Raw genomic sequence first — 27,567 nt, 5'->3', positions numbered from 1 at the left:
TGTTCCTTCCCACTCTCTTCCACCCATCTCTAATCATCCTACCCAGAACCACCCCCTTACCCATCTCTGTTTTGAGGATAGTGATCAAGACCTCTTCATTTTCCATTTGAGAAGTTTCCTTTTCCCTGCTAGCTTCGCGGATCACAATTAGGTGTCCACCATGTTTTACTCACTAGCTACCACAATTTGGGAGTCGAGTCTCCTCTCTATCCCTCACCACTCCATTCCCAACACTCTAAGATCCATTCGATAGAGTACTTGTCCCATGAACCAATGGTTTGATGATGCTTGTAAAACTTTCCACCACTCCTTATGCTTTCCTTTTGATACTCATTCCCTTGCTTTCACCAATTTATGACTCTCCTACAAATTCTTTCTTTGCCATAAGAAGTGATCATTTATTGCTTCATAGGGCAGCTCCCTTCATGACATGCTTATTCAGTATCCCAAGTTTTTTTGGTGCATCATGTTCCCCCGATGTAGCCAACCCTAGTCCACCCCCAACCTTCACCTCCTTGCCTCTCATGTCTCCACGTTGTATGATATCCCAGGTCAGCTTGCTCCCCTTCCTAGCCCACTCCCCCATTATCACTTATTCTCCACCTCCAACATTTATGAGGTCATCAGACTTATGAGATGCAGTAGGGTGGTTGATGAGGAGGGTTTTCAAGCTGATCTCTTTAAGCTCGACACCACGATCTTGGGCCCTTATCTCTCTATACTCTTTAATGGAGTGGTTTGTTTTTGTTTTTTGGACTCTTAGTCGAGACACATTATTCACCCAATCCATAAGTTTGGGCTGACCTCCAATCCCAGAAACTATAGGACCATCATGATTGGGCATACATTTTCCAAACTTTATGATACAACATTGAATACTATTTTATCTAGTGAGCTCAACAAGAGGAATTGCAAGGCTAAGGGTCAAGCAAGATTTAGGGTAGACTACCAAACCATGGATCATATCTTTATACTATGGGCTATTATTGAGGAGGCTCAACATCACTTGAAGAAAGTCTGCTACTATTTTGTGGATTTTCGTAAGGCTTTTGATTCCATCCCTAGAGTGGCCCTTTTTTAGAGACTGGGAGATATTGGTATTTCTGAGATCTCATTTACGGCTGTCATGAGATTATATGAGATAGTGATTAGTAGACTTAGGACCACAAAGGGCCTCTCCAACCCTATCTAGAGCACCATTAGGGTGATGCAGGGCTACTCTCTCTTGACCACATTGTTCAAGATCTATATTGATGAGCTTGAGGTTTTTCTTAGTGACTCCTCGCTTCTAGGTGATGGTTGTCATCTACACCAAGTATTGATCTCCATCATTCTCTTAGTTGATGATGTGGTTTTTCTTGCTTCCTCTCCTAAGGGTCTTAAGAAGATTTTGGATAGATTTGCATCTTTTTGTGACATGAGACAACTAGCCATTAACCTAGAGAAGACTCATGTTATGGTCTTCTACAGTTTGAAGACCTCACATCTCCATTTTCACTTCCAGGGTTAAAAAGTTGAGATTACACCATCTTACACATACCTTTGGGTTAAGTTTTTTGGATCTCATTTCAGCTTGAGATCAACCATTTAGCCTCAAATCAGTAAATGGTTGGGTTTCCTTGCCATGCTCGAGAGACAGTGCTTTAGACACCACTTTCAGGACACATCATCTAAGCTATCCCTCTTAGATTCCTTAGTAAGACCCATAGTGTTTTATGGTGTGGTGGTTTGGGGTCCTTCCCTTTTAGAGTTGGATTGGGCCATGATTGAGCATACCTAGAATCTACTTCTTTGTTGAGTTATAAGGTGATTTCCCCCCCCACCCACAATACTATTTTGGCTATGTTTGGAGCTCACTCATTCAGGATTATAGCCATTCTTAACATGATCTAGTTTCTCCACCATCTTCATGGTTTTGCAGACTCAGTTGAAGGCCAACACATACACCCTTACTTAGGCTACTGCTCCTCAGTTTCTATTACAAACTCTGATCTAACCACTAGAGCCTGCTATTGGTATGCTCAGGCTACTATCCTATTGAGTTCAGTTGGGATCGACATCAACTATCTCCCTCCATACCAGTTCTCATTAGATGTTCCTGCTCATCTGCTTCCCTCTTGGCAGGAGTTGAATAGGCATGTTAAACTTGACATTTATAGGTAGTATATCATACGGACCTATGTGGATCCTCCAGGGGGACTACATCTGAGGATGGCTTTCTACGTTGAGCACGTCTTAGATATTCATGATGAGATTATTATTTGTCCTAAGTACTTATACAGATACTAGACACATGCCCTGCATATCTCCCTTAGCTCCTTCAAGGTGGTCTTGTACAGACTCTAGATCCAGGTCGATCACCATATTGCTAGAGAGGATCGAGTGTGCACACTTTGTACCTTAGCTGAGGCAAAATCTAAGACTTATTTTGTTATCAAATGTCCCATATACTACGAGATTAGAGGGAGATTTTTTTATTTGTTTACAGATTTTAGACCCCTCTTAGATTTTTCCCAGTGCACTGATCAGTGTTGCATTGTACTCTATCTCTGTGAGTCCTTGCAACTTTGTGATCATACTTTACAGCTTTCATCTTCTAGGAGTTAGGGCTGGACACAACTTATTACGACCTTCTTCTCACCTATAACTCTGGTTCAAGGTGTGAAGTGTCCATACAATTTCCTTAATATGGGCCATTCCATATCTATGAGACCTTGCAAGGGACCTCTTCACCAACGACACTCCTCTTGTAGCACTTAACTTCTTCATAAGGCCTCTAGTAGCCGCATTGATCAGTCATTATTGGACTTTTTCCCTACAAGGATGGCTACCTAATCTTTTCCATGAAGTCTCCTGCTTTCTTCTTCTTTTTTGGTACTTGTTCTTTTGTGGACAACGTTTGGTGCTCCATTTGTCTGCTATTTTCTTGGTGTAAGCTTCCAGTCCCATAGACCCTCATTATGGTCTTCTATCAGACATTAATAAAATTATCTTATCTTATCTTATCTACTACATAATGTCAAAACCATATGTGTGTATCTTACTAACACATTTTGGTTTCCTATCGTTAAAGTTGTTCGAATTCATGAAATATTTTATGCTATTATGATCTATTTTGAAGATGGATATTTGGCTCCCAAAGCCTACATGAGATGTTTATCTTGTATCAACACTACACCAATCCTGTCCCTTGATGCATCACGCTTTAATTCAAAGTGCTCAAAGAAGTTTGGAATATATAATACTTGATAGGAATACATCACATGCTTACCATGTTTAACACACTCATTTATAGTCTCAAACCTTTGAAAAGTTCATTTCTTTGTCAAGTTTATAAGTAGGGCTATAGTCTATGCATTTTTTTATAAAAAAACTCTTGTAAAACAATAAATCCTAAAGAATCCCTTGAGTGAGGTTAGTGGGATTAGGCCATTCAACTATAGACTCAATCTTTTTCTAGGCCCCCCTCACTCCCTCTACACTAATAATGTCACCTAAATGAAGGAGATTTTTCATTGCAAGGTCACTTTTGAATTCATTTTCATAAAGATAAACACTCTCCAAGACACTTAGTACCATCTTTAAATGTTGCATATTTTCTTCTTAGGTTGTACTGAAAAATCAAGATGTCATCAAAGAAGATCAAGAGGAACTTCCTCAACTACTTGAATACTTGGTTCATAAAACTTTGAAAATACATTGGATCATTCATTAGCCAGAAAGACATCACCCAAAACTCAAAATACCTAAAATAGTAATTTTAAGGCATCTTCTTTTGCATTTGGATTTAATGGTACCACAATGTCAAATCTATCTTAGAGAAGAATTGAACCGAATGCATTTGTCCTAGGAATTGAATACCTATGCTTGTTTGTCTTTTTGTTCAATTCTTTGTAATAAATACACATCCACACAATACCTCCTTTATCTTTGCCAATGAATCTATCATTGCAAATAGAATCTTTTAAAGAGAACAAATTTCCACAATCCATTATATTGTACTAGTATGTTTCTGGATTTGATTGTGTTAAGATTTTTATCATCATACTAGTACAAAATAGAATCTTGCTAGGTTTATTGTTCCCATCTCCAATACTCCTTCATTGCCTTCTCTATTTCATCAATGTACATCCTTGGATGTTTGTATCATGTGGTGGTCACTAGTTTGACACCCTCATTTAGCTTAATGGCATGATATATACCTCTCAGGTCGAACTCTATGAGGAATGCTCCCAAAAATCTATTTGTTCTTAAATAGAAGTATAAGGATATACATATGGTAATTGGTATTTTGTTGATCAATAGGTGCTTAATACATAACAAGACACTCAACTACCTACTCTACTTGAGAATGCCTAATCAACCTCTCCATTCTCTTGATTGACATTACTTTTTTCCTCCATGTGAGATTACCTTTACCACTATCTTCTTCCCTTGATGTTCAAACTTCATCTCCAACTTTGCAAATTGAAGATCTCTACAAGTCACACCATCAAAGTCATACCTAGGATGAAATCATTATTTCTAATGTCTACTACAAGAATCCATCTGACTCTTTGTCCCCTAGTTGCATGCTTATATATGTGATCTTACATGTAGAATGTAGCTTCTAACTAGCCACCATCACTTTGAAGTCCTCATACTCCTTAGTCTACAATTCCCTCTTAGCTTGAAATATCTTGTCAATGAAGTTATGTGTAGCTCTTGTATTGATCTAGAAAACAACAAATTGTTTAGCCTTAGCTTCAATAGTACACTTTTGAGAGAGGTTCCATAACTCTAGAATGGAACAAAATTTCATCTTCCTAGGGTCATTCAATTATTCACTATCCCAACTATTTGAATCACTACATGGCCATTGTGTTTCCTTATTCGATGACTTTTTTGTTTTGTTTTTTTTGGAGGGAAACCTTTAGATGAAAAATTGCTTCTTGATATAGAACTCTCCATTTATTTTGTTTTCTTAATGGTTTTTTCTATAGTAGATGGATTGAGAGATTTGATCCATTCTTCAAAGGATATAATAACTTGTCACTAAAAAACCCATAAGCCTCTCTCTAGTAAATATGTGAAAAGCACTACAAGTCTCTAAAAAATTGTAATAAAAGTATTAAATGAACTCCACTACTTCAACTATGATGACTCCCTGAAAGTAGTTCTAGATCCTTCTTATCAAACCTTTCAATTAGCCTATCTATAAATTCATAATAATAAATGATCCTATCATGCCTTGTGGTGATCAAGAAGTATCATTGTACACTTAAATGACCTCTTCTTCCATAACATTTAGTTGAAAATAAGCATCCATCTTTTGTACCCAACCTCTACTTGAAGTCTTCCTTGATCTATCATAATAAAGTAGCATAATCTTCTCTAGACATTCTTTTCCTAATCATATGTTTTTTGCATTAACACTAGTGTAGTGCCTATGCTTCATTCTTACATCTTAGCAATTTGAACAGATCCATATGAAGATCATCCAATCGGTCTAGAACTAGCTAGCCTCACTTACTTGAACAACTCGATCAACACTTTCAATTTCATGAAATTACTAGCTCAACCTATGCCAAAGCCTTTACATTTACTTCGATCAACACTTTCAATTTCATGAAATTACTAGCTCAACCTATGCCAAAGCCTTTATGTTTTCTTCTTCAACTGCACTTGCTTTCTCCCTTGTTGGTTCAAAATCAACTACCTATTAGCTAGTTCATTTTGTTTCATTTGGTGCATCCTACTCTACCTTTATGTATAGATCTTCTACAAGAGACTCTTCTACCAATAACTAAGGATCTAGAAGGGATGCATAGTGAGGTGGTGGTGGAGAAGTTGGGACAAGAGGATTGGATGCCCATAGAATAATAAGGGGCTACCGATATAGATATAATGTTGGGTGGAGTCTTGAAACAACTAAAACTAGTGATATGACAACTAAAAGTATTTGCCTATTTTAACTTGTATGATATGGGTTGAGTCATTAGCATAACACACACTTTAGACATGAAACGATTTGGTCATGCAAATGATGCAAGTGTTTTTCTAGAGTATTATTGTCCCACACCCTCTTACTTATGTGCTCAGAAAAAAGAAAAAAAGAAAAAACAGACCAAATATCATATAGTCTTCACAAATCATTCAATTTGCAGATTGGACCATTTTCACCAACACCAAGGTGTGCATCCCTTTACCAACTCTAATTGAAAGTTATAACATCTAATAAGGAGGGGAGGGAGCTTAATGATATAACTATCTAAAATGTAAGGCCTCCACTCTAACAATCTTGACAAAACTAATTCTAGAACTTGGTTATCTCCAACCGATATTGGTGCCCTCAGCATAAACATGGGCATTAGATATCTAGAAGCAGTAGTTCTAGTCTATTGAACTTGGTTTGTGTTACCACCATAATCAAAATCTCTTCTTGGCCTTTATTACCTCCATTTCCCCCATTGTTTCCAATGTTTACACTAATATTCAGTCCATTTGATGAACCATCATTTGTGTTATTAAACCTAATCTCTCATTCTGCTAGTGTGCCCTTCATGCAATAGCTTATTTCCCTCTAACCAAGGCATCCAATATGTTTGCAAACTTCCCTTCACCTTGATTTTTATCTCCAATATTTGTGTATGACCTTTGTTCCATTACCTACAACCCAAAATTGTGTTTGACTTGTTCCTTTGTGCATAAAAGTTGGCTATCTAAACCCCCTTGACATGATGCTATTTTTTCATTCTATACCCTCTGGGATGAAAGATACAATGGTTGAGACCACTACAATACATGATCCTATTTGTGCTCTAATATTTTTAATTGTCTCTCAATTATTTTAACTTATGTTTACAATACAAAAAATGGCAATAATAGTGCATATAAATAGATAATATTGTAACATCTTTACAAAATTAGAAAAAAAATAGATTTTTTTTGAAATTTCTATATGTGGTTTTTTAATATATTTTTTAATATAATGACAACTTAGTTCATAACATGACATAACATATCAAAATCCCACATACCCACATAATGCAACCAAGAAATAACTAGAGTACTTACTCACAAAATATGCATTCCAAAGGTGCACAAATGCTTCCAAAATAGATATTTAGGTTTAAAAATGACAAACAACAGCAACGTGATACAATAAATGCATATTCCAACTCGTACAAACTCCAATGAATCCCCTAGAAGCCTTGCATGGTCCCAAAGAAGTGGTACAACTAGCTGAAAACAATATTCTCAACTAGGGAAAAGATACAAACATCAAATAGAAATAAGTCCTCTACAAACAACTATTAAGATAGCTAGAGAACAAGAGAGAAAAGAAAATATGAATGAAGTCAACAAATAATTACAAGATGGTTGACTACGAGAGTTTCAAAATATAAAGTATGAGTTAGTTTTGTTGTACAATCACAAAAAAAGATTCACTACTTCATTGAATGTTTTCATTCTGCATATTAAAATCCTTGTTCCATTCATTCTCAATTGAATATGTAGTCCCAGCCAATATTAATCTGCCTTCCATCATAAAACCTTATTCTCTCATTGTTGGACAGGTCCAGGATGTTGGTAGCATAGTACTTGGCTTCACTGGATTTCTTTGTCTGCTCCAACACCATAACATTGGTTTGGTTCACTTGATTTTCTCCATCACCATGGGTATCAAGCCTCTAATCGACATCCCCATCATTAATGTATTGGATTTCTTTTTTGAGAATAATCATGGCTCCTTTGAGTAGTTTGTTAAATCTTTCCTTTGGAATCAAATTAGGGAACAAAACCAACCAACATTTCATGTTAGTAGAGACCACCATTACAATTCCAAATGATAGGATGACTGAAGAGCATTGCCCATAATCTTTTAGCAGACACACAATAAATCAAAATATGTTCAAAAGTCTCTTGGTAATTACACAATGAGCAAGTATTTGATTGAACACCATAGGAGGAAAGAACAGAGCCAACAATTTTTTTGAGGAGAAGCATCCATCTAAAATACACAATTTCTAGCTTAACAGGGGAGTGCCAAAAAAAACAAAAAACAAAGTGCCATCTAGAGACCTCCCAATTCAAACCCCAAAATAGCTTGATTCTATTAATAATTTCTACATTGTGCTTAAGCATACTGTAGATCTGTTTGCATGAGTAGTTATTAAAATTGTTGCCATCCATCCATCTTAATTTATCTAACCACTACTAAGAGTTGCATGTTTTATCAGGAAAGAAACTTACCTACAACCCTGGAGATAAGGGTATAAGTTTTCTTCTGAGATTTTGGAAAATTAAATTTTAAAATTAATATCCTCCCAAAATCTGAAGTGCTTGTCAACCATGATGTCTTGAATAATAGAAATACGTAACTTGTAGCTTTTTTAAAGCAGAGCAAGATTGGATCAATGCAAGAGGCTTATTGTTGAGATAGATAGCCCACCAGATAAATCTATCAAGCACAACATAGTAAGGGTATTTCCTCATTGCAAATCTATTGCAAACAAAGGTTCTCACATGGCACCAAGCTTTCCAAATGGAGGAGAAACCCATGGATCCAAAAACTTTTATGTCAAAGTCACCAAAGACAATGTCAAGCAAATGAATATTATACAATCTTTGCCTCATTTACTAGAAGACATTAATATTATTTTTGGTAAGGATTTTTCAAGGTTTATTCCCTTTCAAAGCCTTAATAATCCATTTGGATGCAAGATCTAGGCCTTGCACTTTTAGATCTTTGAACCCAAGCCCCCCATGTTTTTTGGAGAACAACACCAATCCCATTTCACACAATGCTTTCCTATTGCCCATGCCATCCAACCACAAAAAGTCTCTCAAAAAATTTCCATATAATTAGATTGATAATTAACTAACATCCAAGTTGAAGAAAATTAAACTGCATAAGAATAAAGGACTTTTTGCACAATTTGGGTCCTCCCTACAATGGAGAGCATATGAGATTGCCATTTAATATGTTTCCTCTCTATCTTATTAAAAATCCAATTCCACGTCTCCTTGGTAGAGGGATTTAAAGAAAAAGGGATCCCAAGTATCTCACAATGTCATTAGGTCCTTGCCATTTCCAACCTTTGTTATTAAGCTAGTCATGAGGGGTATCATTATAGCCTAAGATAATGGACTTCATGGGAGAAATCTTAGCTCCTGATGCCAAACAAAACAAATGAATCCTACCAAGCATGTTATTAAAATTGTTCTCATTCATCTCCACAAACATGTCAGTATCATCAACAAATCCTTCTACAAGGAGATCATCATTATTAGGTAGGATCAGTCCTTTGACTGGATTACCACGATGAGTGCTTCTAAGAATGTAAAATAATGCATAAACAACAATAACAAACATAGCAGGAACCAAGGGACACCCTTGTCTAATTGACTTACCCAAGGAAATAGGATTAGATAGCTCACCATTAACCTCTATTATAGTATTAGAATCTTTGAACATAATTTTAACCCAAGCACAAAAGTAGGGAGGAAACCCAAAGGCCTTCGACACTTCATTTACAAAACCCCATTGAATTCTATCATAGACCTTTTCAAAATCCAACAAAGTCATGGAGACATCTTGTTCATTAGTTTTGGCCCAATGCATAGCCTCCCAGCTAGTCAAAAGGTTATCTAAGATGTGTCTCCCTTTTATCAAACCGGTTTGAGTCTTGGATATAATGGTGTCCAGAATATCAGAGATTCTTCTTGCCAAGATTTTTGCAATAATTTTCTAAGAGCTATTTAAAAGATTTATTGGTCTCCAACTTTGAACCAAAGAGACATCTCATGATTTGGGAAATAGTTTAACAACCCCTCTATTAACCATTTCACCTAGAATGCCAATTTCAAAGGCAAACTCATATAACTTGAGCAATTCATTGCAAATTTAGTTTTTTTTGGCCTTATAAATTTCACCAAGCAATCTATCTAGCCCTGGGGACTTCCCATTGTCCATAGAGGCTATGGCATCTTCAATTTCTTTGAGATCAATATTATTTTTGAAGCATATTGAAATGATTTTGGCTAACTTTCTTTGGGATGATTTTTACACAAAGATCCAAAGCATTGCTATTCATGATGTCAACTTCAAAAGCAAATTTTTTTTTATAAAATTGAACAAATGTGCTAAGGATCTCTGTTGAATCTTTTGTGAATCCCTTCTCACTTTGAATTCCTTTAATTTCTTCTCTACTTTTCTTGGCTTTAATCAAAACAAAGAAGTATATAGTAACTTCATCTCCTTCCTTAATCCATCTTGCTTTGGCTCGAACCTTTTGACCTTGAATTTTGTAATTTTGGACTTTTCTAAGATGAGATTTGGTGTATAAGAGATCGTTAACCAAACTCTGATCATTTATCTTGGTTTGCAGATCTCTTTCAATGTTGTTAAGCTCCCTCTGTAGATAGTTCTCACTATAATTCCTATCTATAGCCTCTTTAGTTCCTATCAATTGAAACATTTTCCTCCAAATCTCAACCAATTGCTCTCATTTACTTCTAGGATTTCTCTTATCAACAATAATTTTAGTTATGACAGTGGGAGTTGTTATGGCCTCAAGGGAGTCATCATCTTGCAGCAACAAATTATTAAGCTTGAAGGATTTCTAGCATCTACAAATACAATCACTAGAAATAACATCCTTGACTATGATGAAAGCCTAAATGGGAGAATGATTAGAGATACTAGCAGGCTAAACACAAACATGACTATTACCATTGACCCGATCAATACCAAGCAACACAAAGTTTAAATTGAATCTATCCAGTCTACAGTAGATCCTCTTCATGTTAGACCAATTGTAACACCTAGTATACCAAATTTCATTGTACTCACTCTTCATTCCAGAGAGGGGATCAATTATGTTAGGCTTTCACTTCAACTTGTTCCAAAAGTAAAGCTCATTACCTTTCCATTCATGTTTATTATGACCTATCTTATCAATACTGCATTCAATCATATTGAAATCATTATTGAGAATACAATATGTGTTAGGAAGGTTCTCCGAAAGCCAATCTCATAGGATGGTTCTTTCTCTATAGTCATTAGGAGCATAAATGTTAAAAAGGCCAATAATGTGGTCATGGAATTTGAATATGATCCAAATAGCTCTCTAACAAGGAGAGGCACCTTTGCTGATAATTTTGTTCTTCTGTTGAGGACAAATTAGAATTGACACTCCCCCTTTGCCTCTATCATGGTTAGAAAAGATACTAGTAGCTTTATTCCAAAAAAACTTGGAGTGTAGAGTCATGAAAACTTGTGACTTCAATTTCTTGGAGACAAATGAAGTCCTTTTTGAGAAATCTTGTTACACCAATTCTTAATCACATTCTGACATTCCAACTATGTAGATTCAACGTCATGAAAGATTTGGTTTGGGGGTGGGATTGTTGCATAGTCTAATAAACAAGAAGGAATGGCTAAACTCTTGGTTTTATTTTGTTTTTCAATAATTTTAATGTTGTTAGATCTCTTAGAAGTCTTTCTTTTTCTCTTTTCCAACACCTCAATAAATCCATCCTGGATTCCTTCCACAACACTGGTATTTGTAGCAATAGTGAGGGAATTGGTGCTATTCTCCACAACATGTGAGGGGGTGCCATAAGAGTTCCTTGTCTTTTCAATAGTCTGCATTTTGCTAATCTTGTTGTGACTAGCCTTAGACTTAAGGCTAGATAGAGCCATTTGTTGAGCATTAAGAATTGGGGCATTATCAGGATTGAGCTTATCTCTTTCAACATGCATTCAGATAGGTTGACAAGCAAAAAGGGTTTTGGGTATCCAAACTCTCGGGAAGCCTTACCTCAAATTCCTCTTCAAATAGACAGTTAGTAAAAAAAAATCAAATTAATTCAAGAATTTATCTGAAGTTTCTTTGATCATTACTCTTCATTGTCTGGTGATTATCATTTAACACATTAGGGCATGCAGTTCAAACATTCTACTGATTCTTATCAATGTGGTTTTCTTTAGCGGGTGAATTTGTTGGCATTAAGTCAAGTTTGTTATTAGTGACAACACTTATTCAAATTTTGTATGATTACCAAGCTCCTTGATTAGTCTCTAGTATTTTCCATGTAATTCAGTGGTTACCAAGCTTTGTAGTGTCTATCGAGTCATCAATTCTTGTGAAGCGAAGTTAGTGTTAACCGAGTGATGAGATGATTAGTGTTTACCAAGTGTAGGCATGGTAAACGTGGAATTCAATATCTACCGAGTCACCTGTGTTCATCGAATTCAAAACTACATTGAAGTGATTAGTGTGGACCGTGCCTCTACTTCTACTGAGTGCATGACAATGCCGAGTAATGATAGTGGATTTCGTGTATCAGAAATTCACCAAGTCAATTTTCAGAACCCGAGTATCTACATTTGGGCCAACTCTATAATGTTTGTGTTAACTTGTGTATTGGCTAACCTTGTAATTATGTGAATTGGGTTGGTATATATGTAATGTATTGTATCATACCCAAGAGTAGTAATTTGATAGAAGAGAATGCGAATGAAATGAAAAGCATGTGAATGTGAACCAGCAGCAGAACAAAGTGTATTGGAAGGCCATATCAGGAGCAGTAGAGCTACATCTATCACATAGAGGTGATCAGTATTTCAAGGATCTCATTCAACAATTCAATCGTAAGTAAGAGATCTATTGTTTCATCCTAACAGGTGAATCAACTTCAAATCCTTTAACAAGGTAGACTTAACAGTCTTTTCTTTAAATCTCTTTACCAAGTACATACTTCACTGTATGTTTGTAAAACCTCTAACAAAGTGGACCTAGCAGTCCTAATTGCTCCTAACAGGGCAGATCATTAGAAGTGATCATTGTAAGCCTTAACAGGCCAACTTTATACTGCAATATTGAAGTTTTGTGAGTATCATCCCCACTTGAGTTTTACTTTTTATTTGGAAGATTTTTGGGTCACCAAATATTGTGTTCAAAGTGTTTTATGCTTTCAATTTCTCATGCATGCAGTAGATTAGATCTATTAATGGTAATTGGATTATGCTATTAAGTGTTGAAATTGTTAAAAGTTTTGAAGTTACTGATTCACCCCTCCCCTCACAGTAACCTAGTTAGTCTTGATTATTTCCAATAGAATCCCCTGAATTAGGGTTTGAAATAGGAAATTCTTTCTGAATATTCTTAAGAGAAGGGAAATCCCAAATAAAGATTCAAAGTCAAGATTTACTGAAATCCTTTCAGGGAGAACAACATTTGGATTTAAAGAAATCATAATTCTAGCATTAAGATGAGGAAGAGCGACCTTAGGGTCTTTGACTTGGAAAACAACCCCTACAGGCTTGAACATTAAAGGAATGAAAGGCCAACATTCAAGGTTGATACTCTCCATTTCAACCTAGAAGGGTGGAGCACAGAATAACAAATGGTCAGCCACATTTGTAGGAGACCAAGGGCTATCATTGAACAAAGCTTGTCCTACAAACAGATTCCCCCTTTTAACCACTTTTTCCTACATCTCATGTTTTTTGAAGAAGAGTACAAAAAGCCCTTTTTGAATCATTCGACTGAAGCTAAGTAAAATACCCATCTTTTTTGCCCAAGTATTATTAATCCAATCATAAAAAAAAATTCTAGCTGGGAGAAATTTAATATCCTTGCAAACAAAAAAAGTTGCAACATTCTTAAGCCTATTCTATTAATTTCTAATTGTTGTAACCATATCATTATTGGAGACAAAGTAACGGTCATACTTCCCTCCAAGACCTTGCCTTCTTTGTTGAGTTAAGGTCTGAATTGGCTAAGTGTTGTATGCTCTCCACTTGTGGTCTCTCTCCGTTGGGGTTGGACTCTCCAGGATGAATTCCTCTATTACCCACCTTGCCAAAATTTGCTTCAAATCCTGTCATCCTTGGAATTAGGGAAAACTACTCAGCATTCACTACCTTATATGAAAGTTTGTTCGAGTTACTATATTGGATTTTGGTTTTAAGTTCGGTTCCTCCATTATTACCCTTTGTGCCTCCTTCAACCCCATCAAAAAGAGGTGAAGTGGTCATCTAGCATACAACCTAGAATGAGATCAGCCCCAATCAATCCTAGAGGCACTTCTTGAGATGATCAACAGTCAAATAAGCATAGCAAGAATGCCAAGGAAGAAAGAAAAGATTTAGGGTTTGTCAAAAAAATGATTAACAAAACACCCACCAATCTAAGGCACACAAACATAGCAAAACAATCACAAACACAATAAAAGAAGGGAAAAAACCCACTAAAGCAAGCAAAATGACACCACTTGCTCAGCTCGCAACAAGAGTACAAGACAAGGGCACAAAAGCAACCACGTATCCTACTTGTAAAGCACAAGCCTCTCCTCTCCAATCTCAACTTTCAATCCTCTAAATCCTCTATAATTTGCTCCAAATTAGTTCTCTTTTATTATGATAAACTATGAAAAAATTGTATACATATCCACAATATACCCACATGTGACCTCTAAATGAATTCACCAAGTATTCTCCAAATTGTATCTCTCATTAACATTGCCTACAAGTTTTTCATCCTTACTTACCAAAGCTGAAGCAATATAAACATTGAGTTCAACACGGCCAAATGAGACCCTCATCATCCGTCAATAGCTTTTTATTTGTTGTTTAAAAAAGAACACACTTTTTTTTGAATTCTTTTTCTCTTTCTGTTTTATTTCAAAAAAAAAAACTTCTTTTACTTTTTAATTGATATTTGGAAAAATATTTAATTTAATTAAATAAGAATCATGTCCTTTTTAATCTCTCACTAAAGCATGAAATAATCAAAGGCCATTCACTCAAATAAATTGCCATGATTTCATATTTGGCCTCTATAGTCCCTTTATTAAGTAAACAAATTAAAATAATAATAAATTTAATTTTTTTATCTAACTTTATTAACTTATCATTATTTAACTTAAAGCCTCTGGACTAAGATGATCATATAAAACTGGACTAACCAAGACTACTTGAAATAGAAAGCATGCAAAATGATTATTGGTGCTCATAACTTGATGACTAAAAATAGTAAGTGTGGGAGAATGAATGTGAAAAAGCTCCCAAAAAAATTGTTATGCTCATTCAGCTCTCAAAATATGAAATTGCACACAAAACTGCTTCGAAGATGTCTTAACCCTAGTCATTAGCCTACGGGAATCGATTGAAGAGGCTAATGACTCCATGCTGAACTAGTTTTGGAAGGTGGCATTGCAAATCATTCAATAAGCATCAAAATTATATCATATATATTGCTTTGTGTTATTCTAATATGCAAAAAATATTTTGTTTCATTTTTCGTATTTTCTGTACCATTTTCAATTATAAGGTCATCACACAGCAGTATACTATTTTATTAATCAACCAAAAAATTGTAGATTTACCCATGCCTACTTTTTGGCATTTGAGTTGTGTGTCTTGTGTTAAGGATACCATGGCAATATAAGCAACACAATTGATGCAGAATACAAAATTTTAGTATTAGTTCAAGTGAAACTAACACAAGTCATTCAGAGAATTCCACTATCCTGTTATCAGGTATAACTAATTACATTCACATGGTAAAAAGAAAAACTGATCATTGTAATACTTGTAGCTGAAGATGTTACTACTAGTCTTACAAGCTTCCCAATTTTTACCATTTTAGAGAGATTGCTAAATCTCTCAATGCTTTTACTTCCTGCAAAGTCTTTTCTTTCTCTGTTAGTTTCAAGCTAATTGTAATTGATTGAGGATCCAAATGTTACTACTAACTCACAAGATTCCCAAATTTTAAGATTTTAGAGAGATTGCCAAATCTCTCAATGCTTTACTTGCTGCAAAGTCCTTTCCTTCTCTTGCAATTTGAAGCTAATCATGATTGATTGAGGATCAAATGTTACTACTAATTCACAAGATTCCCGAATTTGACCATTTTAGAGAGATTTGGAAATCTCTCAATGCTTGTACTTACTGCAAAGTCCTTTCCTTCTCTTGCAATTTCACGCTAATCACGATTGATTGAGGATCCAAAATGTTACTACTAACTCACAAGAGTCCCGAATTTTACCATTTTAGAGAGATTGCCAAATCTCTCAATGCTTTTACTTGCTGCAGAGTCCTTTCCTTCTCTTGCAATTTCAAGCTAATCGCGATTGATTGAGGATCCAAGCCTGCCACTGCATCACTTTTTGTTTGCAGTTGTAGCTCCTGAAGTAACTCATCAGTTTCTCTAATGAAATCAATACGAAGAAGTATGTCATCTTGCTCCGGCAATACATTGATAGGATCCTTTTGTTCCCATGAATAAAAAAACCAGTCAGCATTATATCTTAAATGAAAAGGACAAATATTTCAGTAAATTTTCATCTTCATTAAAATAAAATAAAATGACAAGTAATGAATTCCCTACAAAAAAGAAATAACATGCAATGGTAAAAATTATAAACTAAACATAAACCCTCTTCAACTGTTCTCATACACATGCAAATTAAAGCTTCATCACTTCTGAAGCCAAATTGCAACTCGCTAAATTTTTAAGGCAAACAATGCCATCAAAACAATTAACTACACGATGAATACTTTTGCCATGCAATTAGGTTAAAGAATATGCTGGAATTCTGAGAGTTTCAGTGAATTGACATATTTTCTCTCTCTAAAAGCAACATACAATAAGGAATGGAAATGATAGAAAACTAAGCTACAAATTCATATTATCGTTCAAAACTGCGAAATGCTAATTTATGTCAATGTTTATTGCAAATACTAGTCTTTAATTGACATTTCCAATAAAGAAACCCAAGAACTAGGTAGTCTAAATATTCCAGAACTTGAAAGAAATTGAAGCAGTCAATAGAAAATAATAGTAAGGCAGAAATGGTAGACTAGTAAACTGCAACTGGTTGGTAAGTTAAATAATTTAAAATCCAAAATCGCTGACATGTCAAATGGTATGGACCAAAGTTCCTCATCTAAAATGCATCACATGAATAAGTGAACCAAAATGTTGATATGCATATGCACCTACTGAACAACTTGGATTAAAACTAAGCATAGTGCCAAATTGTGAAGGTAAAGTCGAGGGCTATGGCAATCAAAAAACAGGGAAGACATTTCTATGCCTCAAAATAACAAACTACAGCCTTACAATCTGCAATTCCCTGCATAAACCCTTTCAATCAATAGAATAACTCCAGGAAGAAGGCCTATAATATTGATTACTTCTTCACTTCTGAATCCCTTATTCAATACAAAAGTTCACTGGGAGCTTCCTTAATCTCAATTTACTTTAAATGGAACTTATTATATATCGCATTTGACAAGGATATTCAATATAACCATCTAAACTTAGATTTGATAATGTTCAAAAGTATGCCCATAGAAAAATAAAAAATTAGCAACAAAACGGAGTTGAGTTAATCAGTATAGCCAGGTGCTCATTAATCCCCTGGACAATTCAAGTTAATTTATCAAAACACCAAATTATATGGAAAGTGGAAATGAAGTAAGCTAACTTCAAGGAGGGATTATGACCAGTTTGAAGCTATGGGTAATACACAAGAAAAATTGGAGGCATTACCCATCCTAGGCCAAGCACCTAACTAGGACTCAAGCTACCGCATGTAGCTTCTTATCTAGATAAGAAGATACAAGAGAGAACATCCCCATTCAAGGAAAAAACAAAGAAGAATTGAGAAAATTAAAATGAGATACCTGTATAGTATAAGCATACTTGGAAGAAAGTCTCATAGTCTGAGGTTGATCGCCTATCTAAAGCCATGCACCTATCTAGGACTCGGTCACAATCACACATTAGAAAGCAATATCATATAGTTTCATATCCGGATAAGAAGAAACAAGAGAAAACAAACCCACTCAAGAAAAAACTTGAATTGAGAAAATTAAAATGAAATTACTTTAGAACATAAGCATACTTGTAACAAAGGAACTCATAGCTTGGGAGTTGATCTTCAACTTACAGATCACTTCACCAAGCTGCATGGCAGTAGTCACTTCATGAATTGGGCAAATATGCTGACCCTTTCAGTAGTGAGAACTATTTGTATTGATGGTTCACCTCCAACCTCCAATAGATGTCTAAACACTTTTTACAAACACTTCCAAGTTACAAATATAAGAATGCTGAATATTTTCTGCCTGTCCACCTTAAGGCACACCCACCGCACTTAATCATTTCATGACTTTAAATTCAGCTGGGCCCCAAAGCTGAGAGGAACACCTTAATTTAAACTACATGCAATGATTGGAAACAAAACCCCCACAGAGAGGTACTCAAGCGAAATCCCTGAGAACTATCAACAAGACCTTGTCTAACTAAAACATTTTTCTCAGTGGGCTGATTAAAGGTGCAAATTTGCTTGATTTACCTATTTGAAATGTTAAAAGCTGATTGTTGGCTTACTTGTTGAATTCTTATGTTTGACCAATGCTTAGTTGATTAATGCAGTAATTGCATATATGCAAGCTCAGAAGAGGCTGCAAAATGTTTTGGACAACAAAGAGCGAACAATGGAAGGTTGCAATAATGAATATTGATGTTTTATATGGCTGACACAATGTTAACAGAAATATGAGCCATGGAAGGTAGGTCATAAGTGAAAATGTGTTCAATGTTTTATTGAGCCACAATTGAAAAGAGGCTATCTACTGTCAGGGGACAACATTTAACCAATGTGTTTGGGACATTTGGAGGTCAACAATAATGCTGGAAGGGGCCTCATCAAGAGACCCAAGTAATCAAGTGATCTAGCAAGATGTAGGATGATGAATGGGGTTGAAGGAAATACATTCCCATCAACAGAGATGTCTGTAAAGAGCCGAGCCAATTTTCTGTACCAAGATTTCCACTTTTCACCATAGCTTAAGTGTTAGTCATTTTGTCAAACAGTTTATATCCTGCTTGTTTGATTTGATATTTTGCATTGCATTGTAGAATAGCAAATGCTGATTGTACAACAGTTTGAAACAAAATTTAATTACATATTCGACACAAATATATAACAAAAGATTTTCCTAAATGGTTGTCCTGTCCTCATTGAATTGAATGATTGTGCAAAATGCAATGATCTGATTGACAACCAGCAATTACAAGGATATCTGCTATAAAAAAAAAAAAATCTACTAGATGGGTTGATTGTGAGCTCTCGGATTTGTGCTCTTTCTTGCAAAACCACACTTCAATCTCCACACCGGCACGTGACTGAAATCAAGGTAAGCATCAAATTGGAGGAGCTTGTACAGATACCCATGACCCTCAAAACTGAACTATGACTTGACAAAGTGCTCATGCAAACTTGCTGACATGGGTCAACCTGCCATAAGGGACTCAAAACACCAAACTGCTCCAAAACTATTTGGCACCCCATCCTGCAAAGAATATGTTAACACCACCCTGCAACTGATTTTGAGTGCACAAAAAACCCTTGATGTGCTCCTTTATTCACACACCCAAAGAACATATCAATCGCTCCAATCCACCATGGAGTCTATTTTTGTTCAATAGGCATCATCCTCTAGAGTCCAAACAATGGCATCCACATTCAATTCCTATTAACTCTTTCAATCCTTCTCAATATTTGTAATATGTATAGTTCGCTTGCAAAAATTCTCAAATTAAATCTTCAATTGTAAAATCCTTGTGCAAAACCTACATGATTATATTGGTTCCCAAAACCACAGATTGGAAATCCAAGAGTTTTATCGCTCCTCTCAAAGACTTCTCAATCAGCTGTGACAAACGAACGGGAATGATCACTTGATCAAATTCTCCTACACTTTAGGCTTCCCTAAACCAAGGCAGTTAAACCTCTACCTCAAACCAATTTGTTGGTTGGAGGCTTTTGTATAGTGGATTTAAAACTCCAGTGATCTCTCAAGATGGCAACGGTTCTTAAGTTGGATCTATTGTGATTCCCACAACACTTGGACAATTTGTGAATTCTGATTTACTTGCTTAAAAGAGAATGTTTATGTAAATGAATGCTTTGTTGTATAAAGAATTAAAGTAATGCGAATATGATTTTTTAGATTGAGAATGCCACGGATATACTTTATTAAATTATCATAGATCAACATTAGACCAATGCCTTTATCCTTTGCTGATAATTATCAATTCAATTACATGGCCCTACATATAACCCTATGAGATAGTTTTAATAACTTGTTCTTAAAACAAGACCATTGTAGTATGTAATAAAATAATGTTGTGATTAGAATTAGTTACGTTTTGTTGAGTTGGGTGGTTAGCAAGTGAGGGGATGCGTATGCTAGTTTTCCCAACCAACCAACCATTATATAAGAACTTTGGAATATGGATAATGTATTTATGTTTTTGGTAATCAAGAAAGTAATAACATTTCCTCGTCATTTTGGTATTCTAGTACTAGTAATGAATATTATGTTGGTATAATTGAATCCATGTTACATTGTTGTATACATTTTGTATTGTTAACCATTCTAGATTTTAGCATCGTTGCCTAAAGTCCAAACCTGGAGGTCGTCGACTAGGCAGGATGGAGTAATGGGAAGACCCTTCCTACCATGTATACAAGTAATAAACAATGATGGAAAAAAGGACGAAATAACAAGAGAAGATTAGGTGACACAAGCTCTAGTGGTAGCCTGGGAAGTTTCAATCGACTAGTACGTGCAAAGGGAAGCCCAAGAGAGAGCAGTTCCAGAGAGCATGATACGGGACGAGCTTTTGGTACCACCAACAGTGTATGATCTACTTGGACAAATTCCTCGACTATTGGCAAGACATTTGGTATGCATGGAGGAAGAAAGAGCCGAAACAAAAAGAGAACGAAGAAGACAACAAGTACTCCAATAGTTCGCCGAAATGACAGTGGAACTGGAGGAAGTTGACAATCCAAGGAAGATAACTAGACACTAAAACAATTCACACCCTTGCTTCCAAATACATATCCCAGGCGAGTGCTAGAGGAAGAAGCCTCCTTGCAAATACGTCACAACTTAAGGGGACTGCTGAACCACCCCCGAAGTACAAATTAGATTGAAGAAAGATTGATTGAAAATACAATAGAAGGTATAACCAACTTGGCTATTTTGGAAACACCAAGAAGGAAGGGTGGAAGAATCCTGAAACCCTAGCACGAAGAGAACATTGCCAAGAACAAAGTTCCAGCCACACAAAAGGAGAATCACAAGGGGAAGAAGATATTACTAGATCACAAACACAAGATTCTAGCCCCACCAGGAGGGGGCATCCCAGCAAGATGGAAGAGCGGTAGGAGAGTTAGATAAACAAAAACTCCCTTGAATTAATGGGAAAGGCTCAGAAGACCCCGCATGTCATTGTAAAACATGTATAACTATATGGCATGCCAATGGAGAAAACGATGCCAATGATCAGTTAAAAGCATTCTCAGCCACGCTAAGAGGTATAGCTATTAATTGGTATACAAACTTGGAGGCCGCAAAGAAGACCACATGGAAGGACCTCCGGGACACCCTCGAGGAGGAATTTAGGCAGCTACACGACGATGATGAGATCGTCACCGAAATTTATAATACATAGCAAGGGAAAAATGAATTTGTCACAGCATATAGTAGGAGATTCAAGGAATTAATAGGGAAGCTCGATAAAAAACCTGTGGATGGATTGAAAAAAGTTGGTTCATTGAAGGGCTAACCTATCCTTACCAAGAAAAACGAAAACTATACCACAATCATCATTTGCCAATGCGTGCACCCGTGTAATGGATATAAAAAGTGAGAACAAAACCCCCAAACCCAAGAGACATGAAAGCGGGAGCAAAAGTTTAGAAGAGAGCATAGATGAATCTATGACCATCCAAGCCTTGAGGAAAGATATGATGAGGCTAATGAAGTAACAAAAAGTGAGAAGAAAAGAGAAGGGAGGGAACTATGGTGCACTGATTGTAAAAAAGGACACACAAAAGGAATATGCCCACACAAAGCCTTCTGTGAAATCTGTCAAGCATTAGGCCGCACAATCAAGGACTCCCTACAATCTAAAGGCACAGCATGCACAAGTATTCTTCACCCAAGGAGAACAATTCACACCGCCTTCCACCACTCCACGAGACATAAATACAGAAGCCTCACCTGGAGGGTATAGAAACAATAGGCAGGGAAGCAATAACAACAATAACAACACACCCAAGAGAGCAATCTAGTATGATTCTAAGGGAAGACCCATGATTCAATGTAGAAGATACAACGAATAGGGGCATTCTGCAAGGGACTACCAGGACGGTGGAGGAAAAAACAAAGGAATGTTATGTAAATTGTGTGGACCAGGTAATCATGAGGATGCCAATTTCCCTAAAAAAGGGGGTGAACATGCTCGATATTGCAGAACTAGAAAGTGAAGTACTAGTTATCACAAGAACATAGGCTAGGAAACTTGAATATCTAAATGTAGCTACAGAGAAAGAAATATTTCAAAAAGCCATAAAGGACATTAGAGATGACATGACAGAGGAAGGGGAAGCAAGTATGGCTAAACTCCCAAGCACCCGGCCGGTACCAAACATCAAGAAACAAGTACTAGAGACCCCCATCTCCGTGAAAATTGCAGATCTATTAGAAATGTTACCTCAGTTGCAAGTAGCAATAACACAAGGAGCAAGTATCAAAGGAGTACCACCCAAGGAGGAGAAGAAAGAGGAAGTGCAAGTGGGAAAAGAAACCAACACTCTGTTCACCATAGGAATGGGGAGGACATCCACAGTGATCAAAATGGAAATAATGGGATGTAAACTATCAAATACTATCATTGATGGAGGTTCTAGTGTGGACGTCCTACCTGAGGAGACTTGGAAAGCAATAGGGAAACCTATACTTTGGCCACCCACATTCCAACTAGTGGATGCAGACTAGTATGGAATTAATCCAATAGGAACTTTGATGGGGCAAAAGACAGTAATTGGTACACAACAATTCCTCCTAGATTTTGTGGTGATTACCCTACAGAAGAAAGGGTATGATGCAGTGTTGGGAAAAGGATGGCTAGTCACAACAAAGGCCACTCGTAATTGGAAGAGAAATACCTTGTCCATAGAGGTAGATGGCAAAAAGTACACAATATATCTAAGGAACCAGTCTATAAGTCAAGACCTAGCATCAGATTCAAAGGTAGGGGGAGAGGACAAAGGAGTGGAACCAGATGGAGTGCTTCGGCTTGGGGAATGCTCAGAAGATGAAACAAGCTCCCTTAACAGTATGTTTCACTGGCAGATGGGAGACTGAAGTATTACAGCTAGAATGTAAAGAAGAAAGGTACCCAAAAAGCTATAAGGAATACAGGGAGGGTGCAATAACCCTCAAAAATAAACCAACACATATATTTGAGAAGAAAGTACAAGGAGGCTAAGTTGCAGACAATAAACCTAAGTGAAAAGGACCAACCCAAAGAGATTTTCATACTGGATGACTAGGATTCAGTGTTGAAGGTGGCAACTTTTAAAATTTCCCTGGAATATAAGGACATCTTTGCATGAATGCAAAAGGGTTTGAAAGGAGTGCCCCCAGAATTGTGTCCATCGAATACCACTGATACAAGGAGAAAGACTAGTGTGCAAACGGTGATACCGAATGAATAAGAACTATGCAACCAAGGTTTAAGAAGAAATCACGAAAATGCTTGAGATCGGGATAATATTCAAAGTACAAACTAGTGAGTGGGTATCCCCTATAGTCATATTACTAAAGGACAGGAATCAAATTTGGATATGTGTTGACTTTAGATGCTCGAATGCAGCAACTATAAAAGATCCTTTCCCAATCCCTTTTACTGATAGCATCCTAGAGATGGTTGGCCATGAAATATAGTCCTTCATGGATGGGTTTTCAAGATATAATTTTCAGGATATAACCAAATCAGCATTGTTGGGGAGGATAAGCTTAAAACCACATTTGTAGTTGAAGATGGGGTGTATGCCTATAACAAGATGTAGTTTAGGTTGTGCAATGCACCAAACACCTTCCAAAGAACCATATGCATATCTTCCACAGGATGTTTGTAGGGAGCTTCAAGGCCTTCCTTGATGATTGGTCAATCTACAGTGAGAAGGAGCAAAACCTCAAGGTCATTAGTGAAATCATGGATCGATGTAGAAGGGAAAGGTTAGTTTTGAATCCCACGTAATGTAGATTCATGGTTACACAAGGGAGATTTCTTGGCCATATTGTTCGCAAGGGTGGGTTGAAAACAAATCCGGACAAGATTAAGCTCATTTTAGACATGGAAGCCCCAATGAATGTAACTGGTGCCAAGTCCTTGGGGCATGTGGGGATAGGAGATTTATAAAAAGATATTCTAAAGTATCTTTACCTTTAGAAAAACTAACCAACAAAGGAGAATAGTTTTGTTGGGAGGAAGAACAGGAGCAGGCTTTCCAAGAGCTAAAAAGGTGACTAGTAGGTCCTCTGATTCTTATATACCTTGACGGGAGCAAAGAATTCCATGTCCATGTGGACGCCTTTAACTATGCAATAAGCGCCACTCTGGCACAAATTGGGAAGGAAGGACTGGACCATCCAATGTACTTTGCAAGCAAGCTACTATCAAAAGTAGAACGAAATTACAATATCGCTAAAAGAGAAGCAACATGTATGGTTTATGCAGTTCATAAATTTAGACATTACTTATTAGCTACTCCCTTTACATTTTTTGTTGATCATCAAGCACTTATGTATCTAGTGAACAAGCCTATGATCCAAGGAAGAGTGAGGCGGTTAATTCTGTTGCAAGAATTTACTTTTAAAATCATAGTTCAACTAGGGAAATGTCATGTAATTGCAGATCAATTATCAAGGATCAAGCCAAGCGAAGCCCCTAGAAGTGGAGTGAATGGGGATTTTCCAAATGCCCACCTATTTCAAATTGTTCCACTACCTCAGTGGTACGAGGGATCAGGCGGTACTTATCAACTGCTACCTTTCCAAGGGAAATGCCAACAATAGAGAGGAGAAAAATTGCACTCAAGAGTAGGGCATTTCCAGTTGATTGAGGGGTCGTTGCATAAGATGGATCCAAACGAGGTATTAAGGAGATGCATCATGGAGGAAGAAATCCTAGGAGTTTTGAAAGAACCCCATGAAGGGTTGGCAGGAGGCCATATGGGACCTGATGCTATAGCTCAAAAAGTATTATTGGAAGGACTATGGTAGCCCAAACTATATGCAAATGCTTGAGAATGGGTTTTGAGTTGTGATGCATGCCAAAGGGCAGGCGGACCCCTAAAAAGAGATGTCATGTCGTTGTTTCCATTACAGCCACAAGAATTATTTGAACGTTGGGGGTTAGACTTTGTAGGGCCTTTGCTTGCTAGCAATAAGCATAGATGCAAATACATAGTGGTGGCAATAGAATATCTTACAAAATGGGCGGAGGTATGAACACTCTCAGACAACACACCTCTTAGTATGACCAAATTTCTCTGTGAGCAAATAGTAACTAGATTCATTATACCACTGCAGTTGTCGAGTGAGAGAGGGGTGCACTTTTTCAATCACACATTTAGAACAAGGACAAGTGAGTACACAATTTTTCATTCTTTTTCCAAGCCATACTACCCAAGGGAAAACAATCAAGCAAAATCTACAAATAAAATATTGGTCACAATTTTGTGCAAGACTTGTGGAATTAAGAAAGGAGATAGGGAGGAAAGACTTCCGGCAGTAGTGTGGGCATATAGGACTACCTATAAGGCTACCACTGAGCAAACCCTTTTAAAGAAGCAGTAATGCCAATGGAATATGCAGTACCAAGCCTAAGAATAGCAATTCAACATAGGTTGAAAGATGTCGAGGGGTTAAGGGAAAGACTCAATACTTCAATAAAACTAGATGAAAAGAGGACATTAGCTCAATGGAAAGACTAAAGTAACACAAGGAGGAGAAAATTCTGGCATAATAAGCATTTTAAAAAGATGAATTTTAGACTTAGGTAGTTGTTGCTTAAGTAAATGGGAAAACTAAAACAAAGCCAGACAAGTTTAGAGTTAATGGTTAGGGCCATACAAGGCCCTAGAAATAAAAGACAATGGGGCATTAAGGTTATCTACCTTAGACAATAAACCCCTAAAAGACCTAGTTAATGGATCAAAACTGGAGCATAATAAGGAAAGAAGGGAGTCCGCTTCTATTTACTTCATAGATATAAATATAAAAGATGAGGGAAAAGAAATAAAAGAAAAATAAAAAGTGAAAAAAGAAAACACAAATGTGATAGGAGACAGAGGGGAAATAAGGGGTACCTTCAAAATAAAAAATAAAAATCACAAGACCTCGTTATATAAGGCAAGAGGAGGATATCCAAACATTACATTTCGCAAGATAAGTATGGAAGCAACACATATTGGTGGCCACGTATGAGCGAGAGGAGCTAGCGTACAGAGGGTGTGATCCACACGGGCAAGAGAGGCTAATTGGAGAGGAAGAACCATATGCATACCAGTGCAAAAGGTGTCCTCGGCTAAGAGAAAGATAACCATCCATGGGATACAGAGGAAGGAGATTACTAAAAGCATACGAAGGAGAGGGAACATAACTCTTGTACGGAAAGGACATACATGTGGTGTACGAAAAGGCCACATAACTAGCGTACGGAAAGGTCAAAAGGCAGTCCACGTACAAGGTAGCAAAAACACAATCCAAGTACAACGTAGAGATGGGGTCGGTGTACAAAGACGGGCTAGGAGCATCGTACAAAAAAGGAGTGAGGGGGGCAACATACCGACTGGAAGGAAGGGAATCAGACAACTAGAAAGGGGTAGAATACGAAAAATAGAAGGGGTCGACATATGGATATGAAAGAGGAGCACTGTACAAAGAGTGTACACAAATAACAATCTCAGAATAGGAGCTCGAAGAGGAGGCATAGTCGTTAAGCACCATCATGTACCAAGCTCTGGTGTGAGTACGAAATAGGAAGCCATACAGACCATTGGATCATTAGCATCCATATAGATCATTGGATCATTAGTAGGACCATCAACGCAGACGAGTGAACAAATACAGTTAAAGCATTACAGAGGGACATGCGGGAAGAAAAACAGTTGGGGCATACAAACAAATAATAAAGTCTCCAGGAGAGTAGTGCATGGGCATACAATGATAAAGATAAGCGTTGGGAATCCAAGCCAAGGGAAGTTTATTGATTCCGAGACAAAATCAATCCTGCAGGTGAACAAGGTGGTGAAGATGTCCACTAAAATGAACAAAGGCAAAATTGTGGAAAAAAATACTGCGGCTAATGTCACTTTTGAAAGTGTCATGGGAAGTGAATGTTGCACTTGGTGAGAGAATATAGAAGATAATCACTCCCTGAAAGAGGCCTTGTGCAGAGTGGAGGTAGATAAAATAGTTTTCATGCACTTTTTTATTTGAAGGAGTTTGAATCTATCTTACAAACTATGGTAGCAAGTTATGATACTAAAGCTCAAAAGTTCATAGTCCAATATTCCCAACAAATTCTGATAATCTCTTACTCGGCTAAAGAGACAAACAAGATTTTCAGCGTTCCCAACCAAGCACAGGAACTAACAAAAATCCTAATGGTAATGGAGGAAAAAAATTAAGTG

The 27,567-nt window shown here is 36.8% G+C and overlaps 1 protein-coding gene across 2 annotated transcripts in view; it reads right to left on the bottom strand.

The window, feature by feature from the left end:
- Positions 1-15,449: 15,449 nt before the first annotated feature.
- Positions 15,450-27,567, bottom strand: part of PAC (pale cress protein (PAC)) — a 212,460-nt gene continuing 200,342 nt past the window's right edge. For both annotated transcript variants that reach the window (XM_089829354.1, XM_089829358.1), the window contains one exon: positions 15,450-16,264. In XM_089829354.1, coding sequence (XP_089685480.1) covers positions 16,040-16,264 — 225 coding nt within the window. In that variant the 3' untranslated portion in view covers positions 15,450-16,039. The remainder of the gene's footprint in view (positions 16,265-27,567) is intronic.

Source organism: Cupressus sempervirens, chromosome 1 (assembly GCF_028749045.1).
Source record: "Cupressus sempervirens isolate cs-2001-9-10 chromosome 1, ASM2874904v1, whole genome shotgun sequence".
NCBI classification, from domain to species: domain Eukaryota; kingdom Viridiplantae; phylum Streptophyta; class Pinopsida; order Cupressales; family Cupressaceae; genus Cupressus; species Cupressus sempervirens.
The sequence above is the reverse complement of the archived record's forward strand: the minus strand, read 5'-3'. Positions and strand labels throughout refer to the sequence as shown.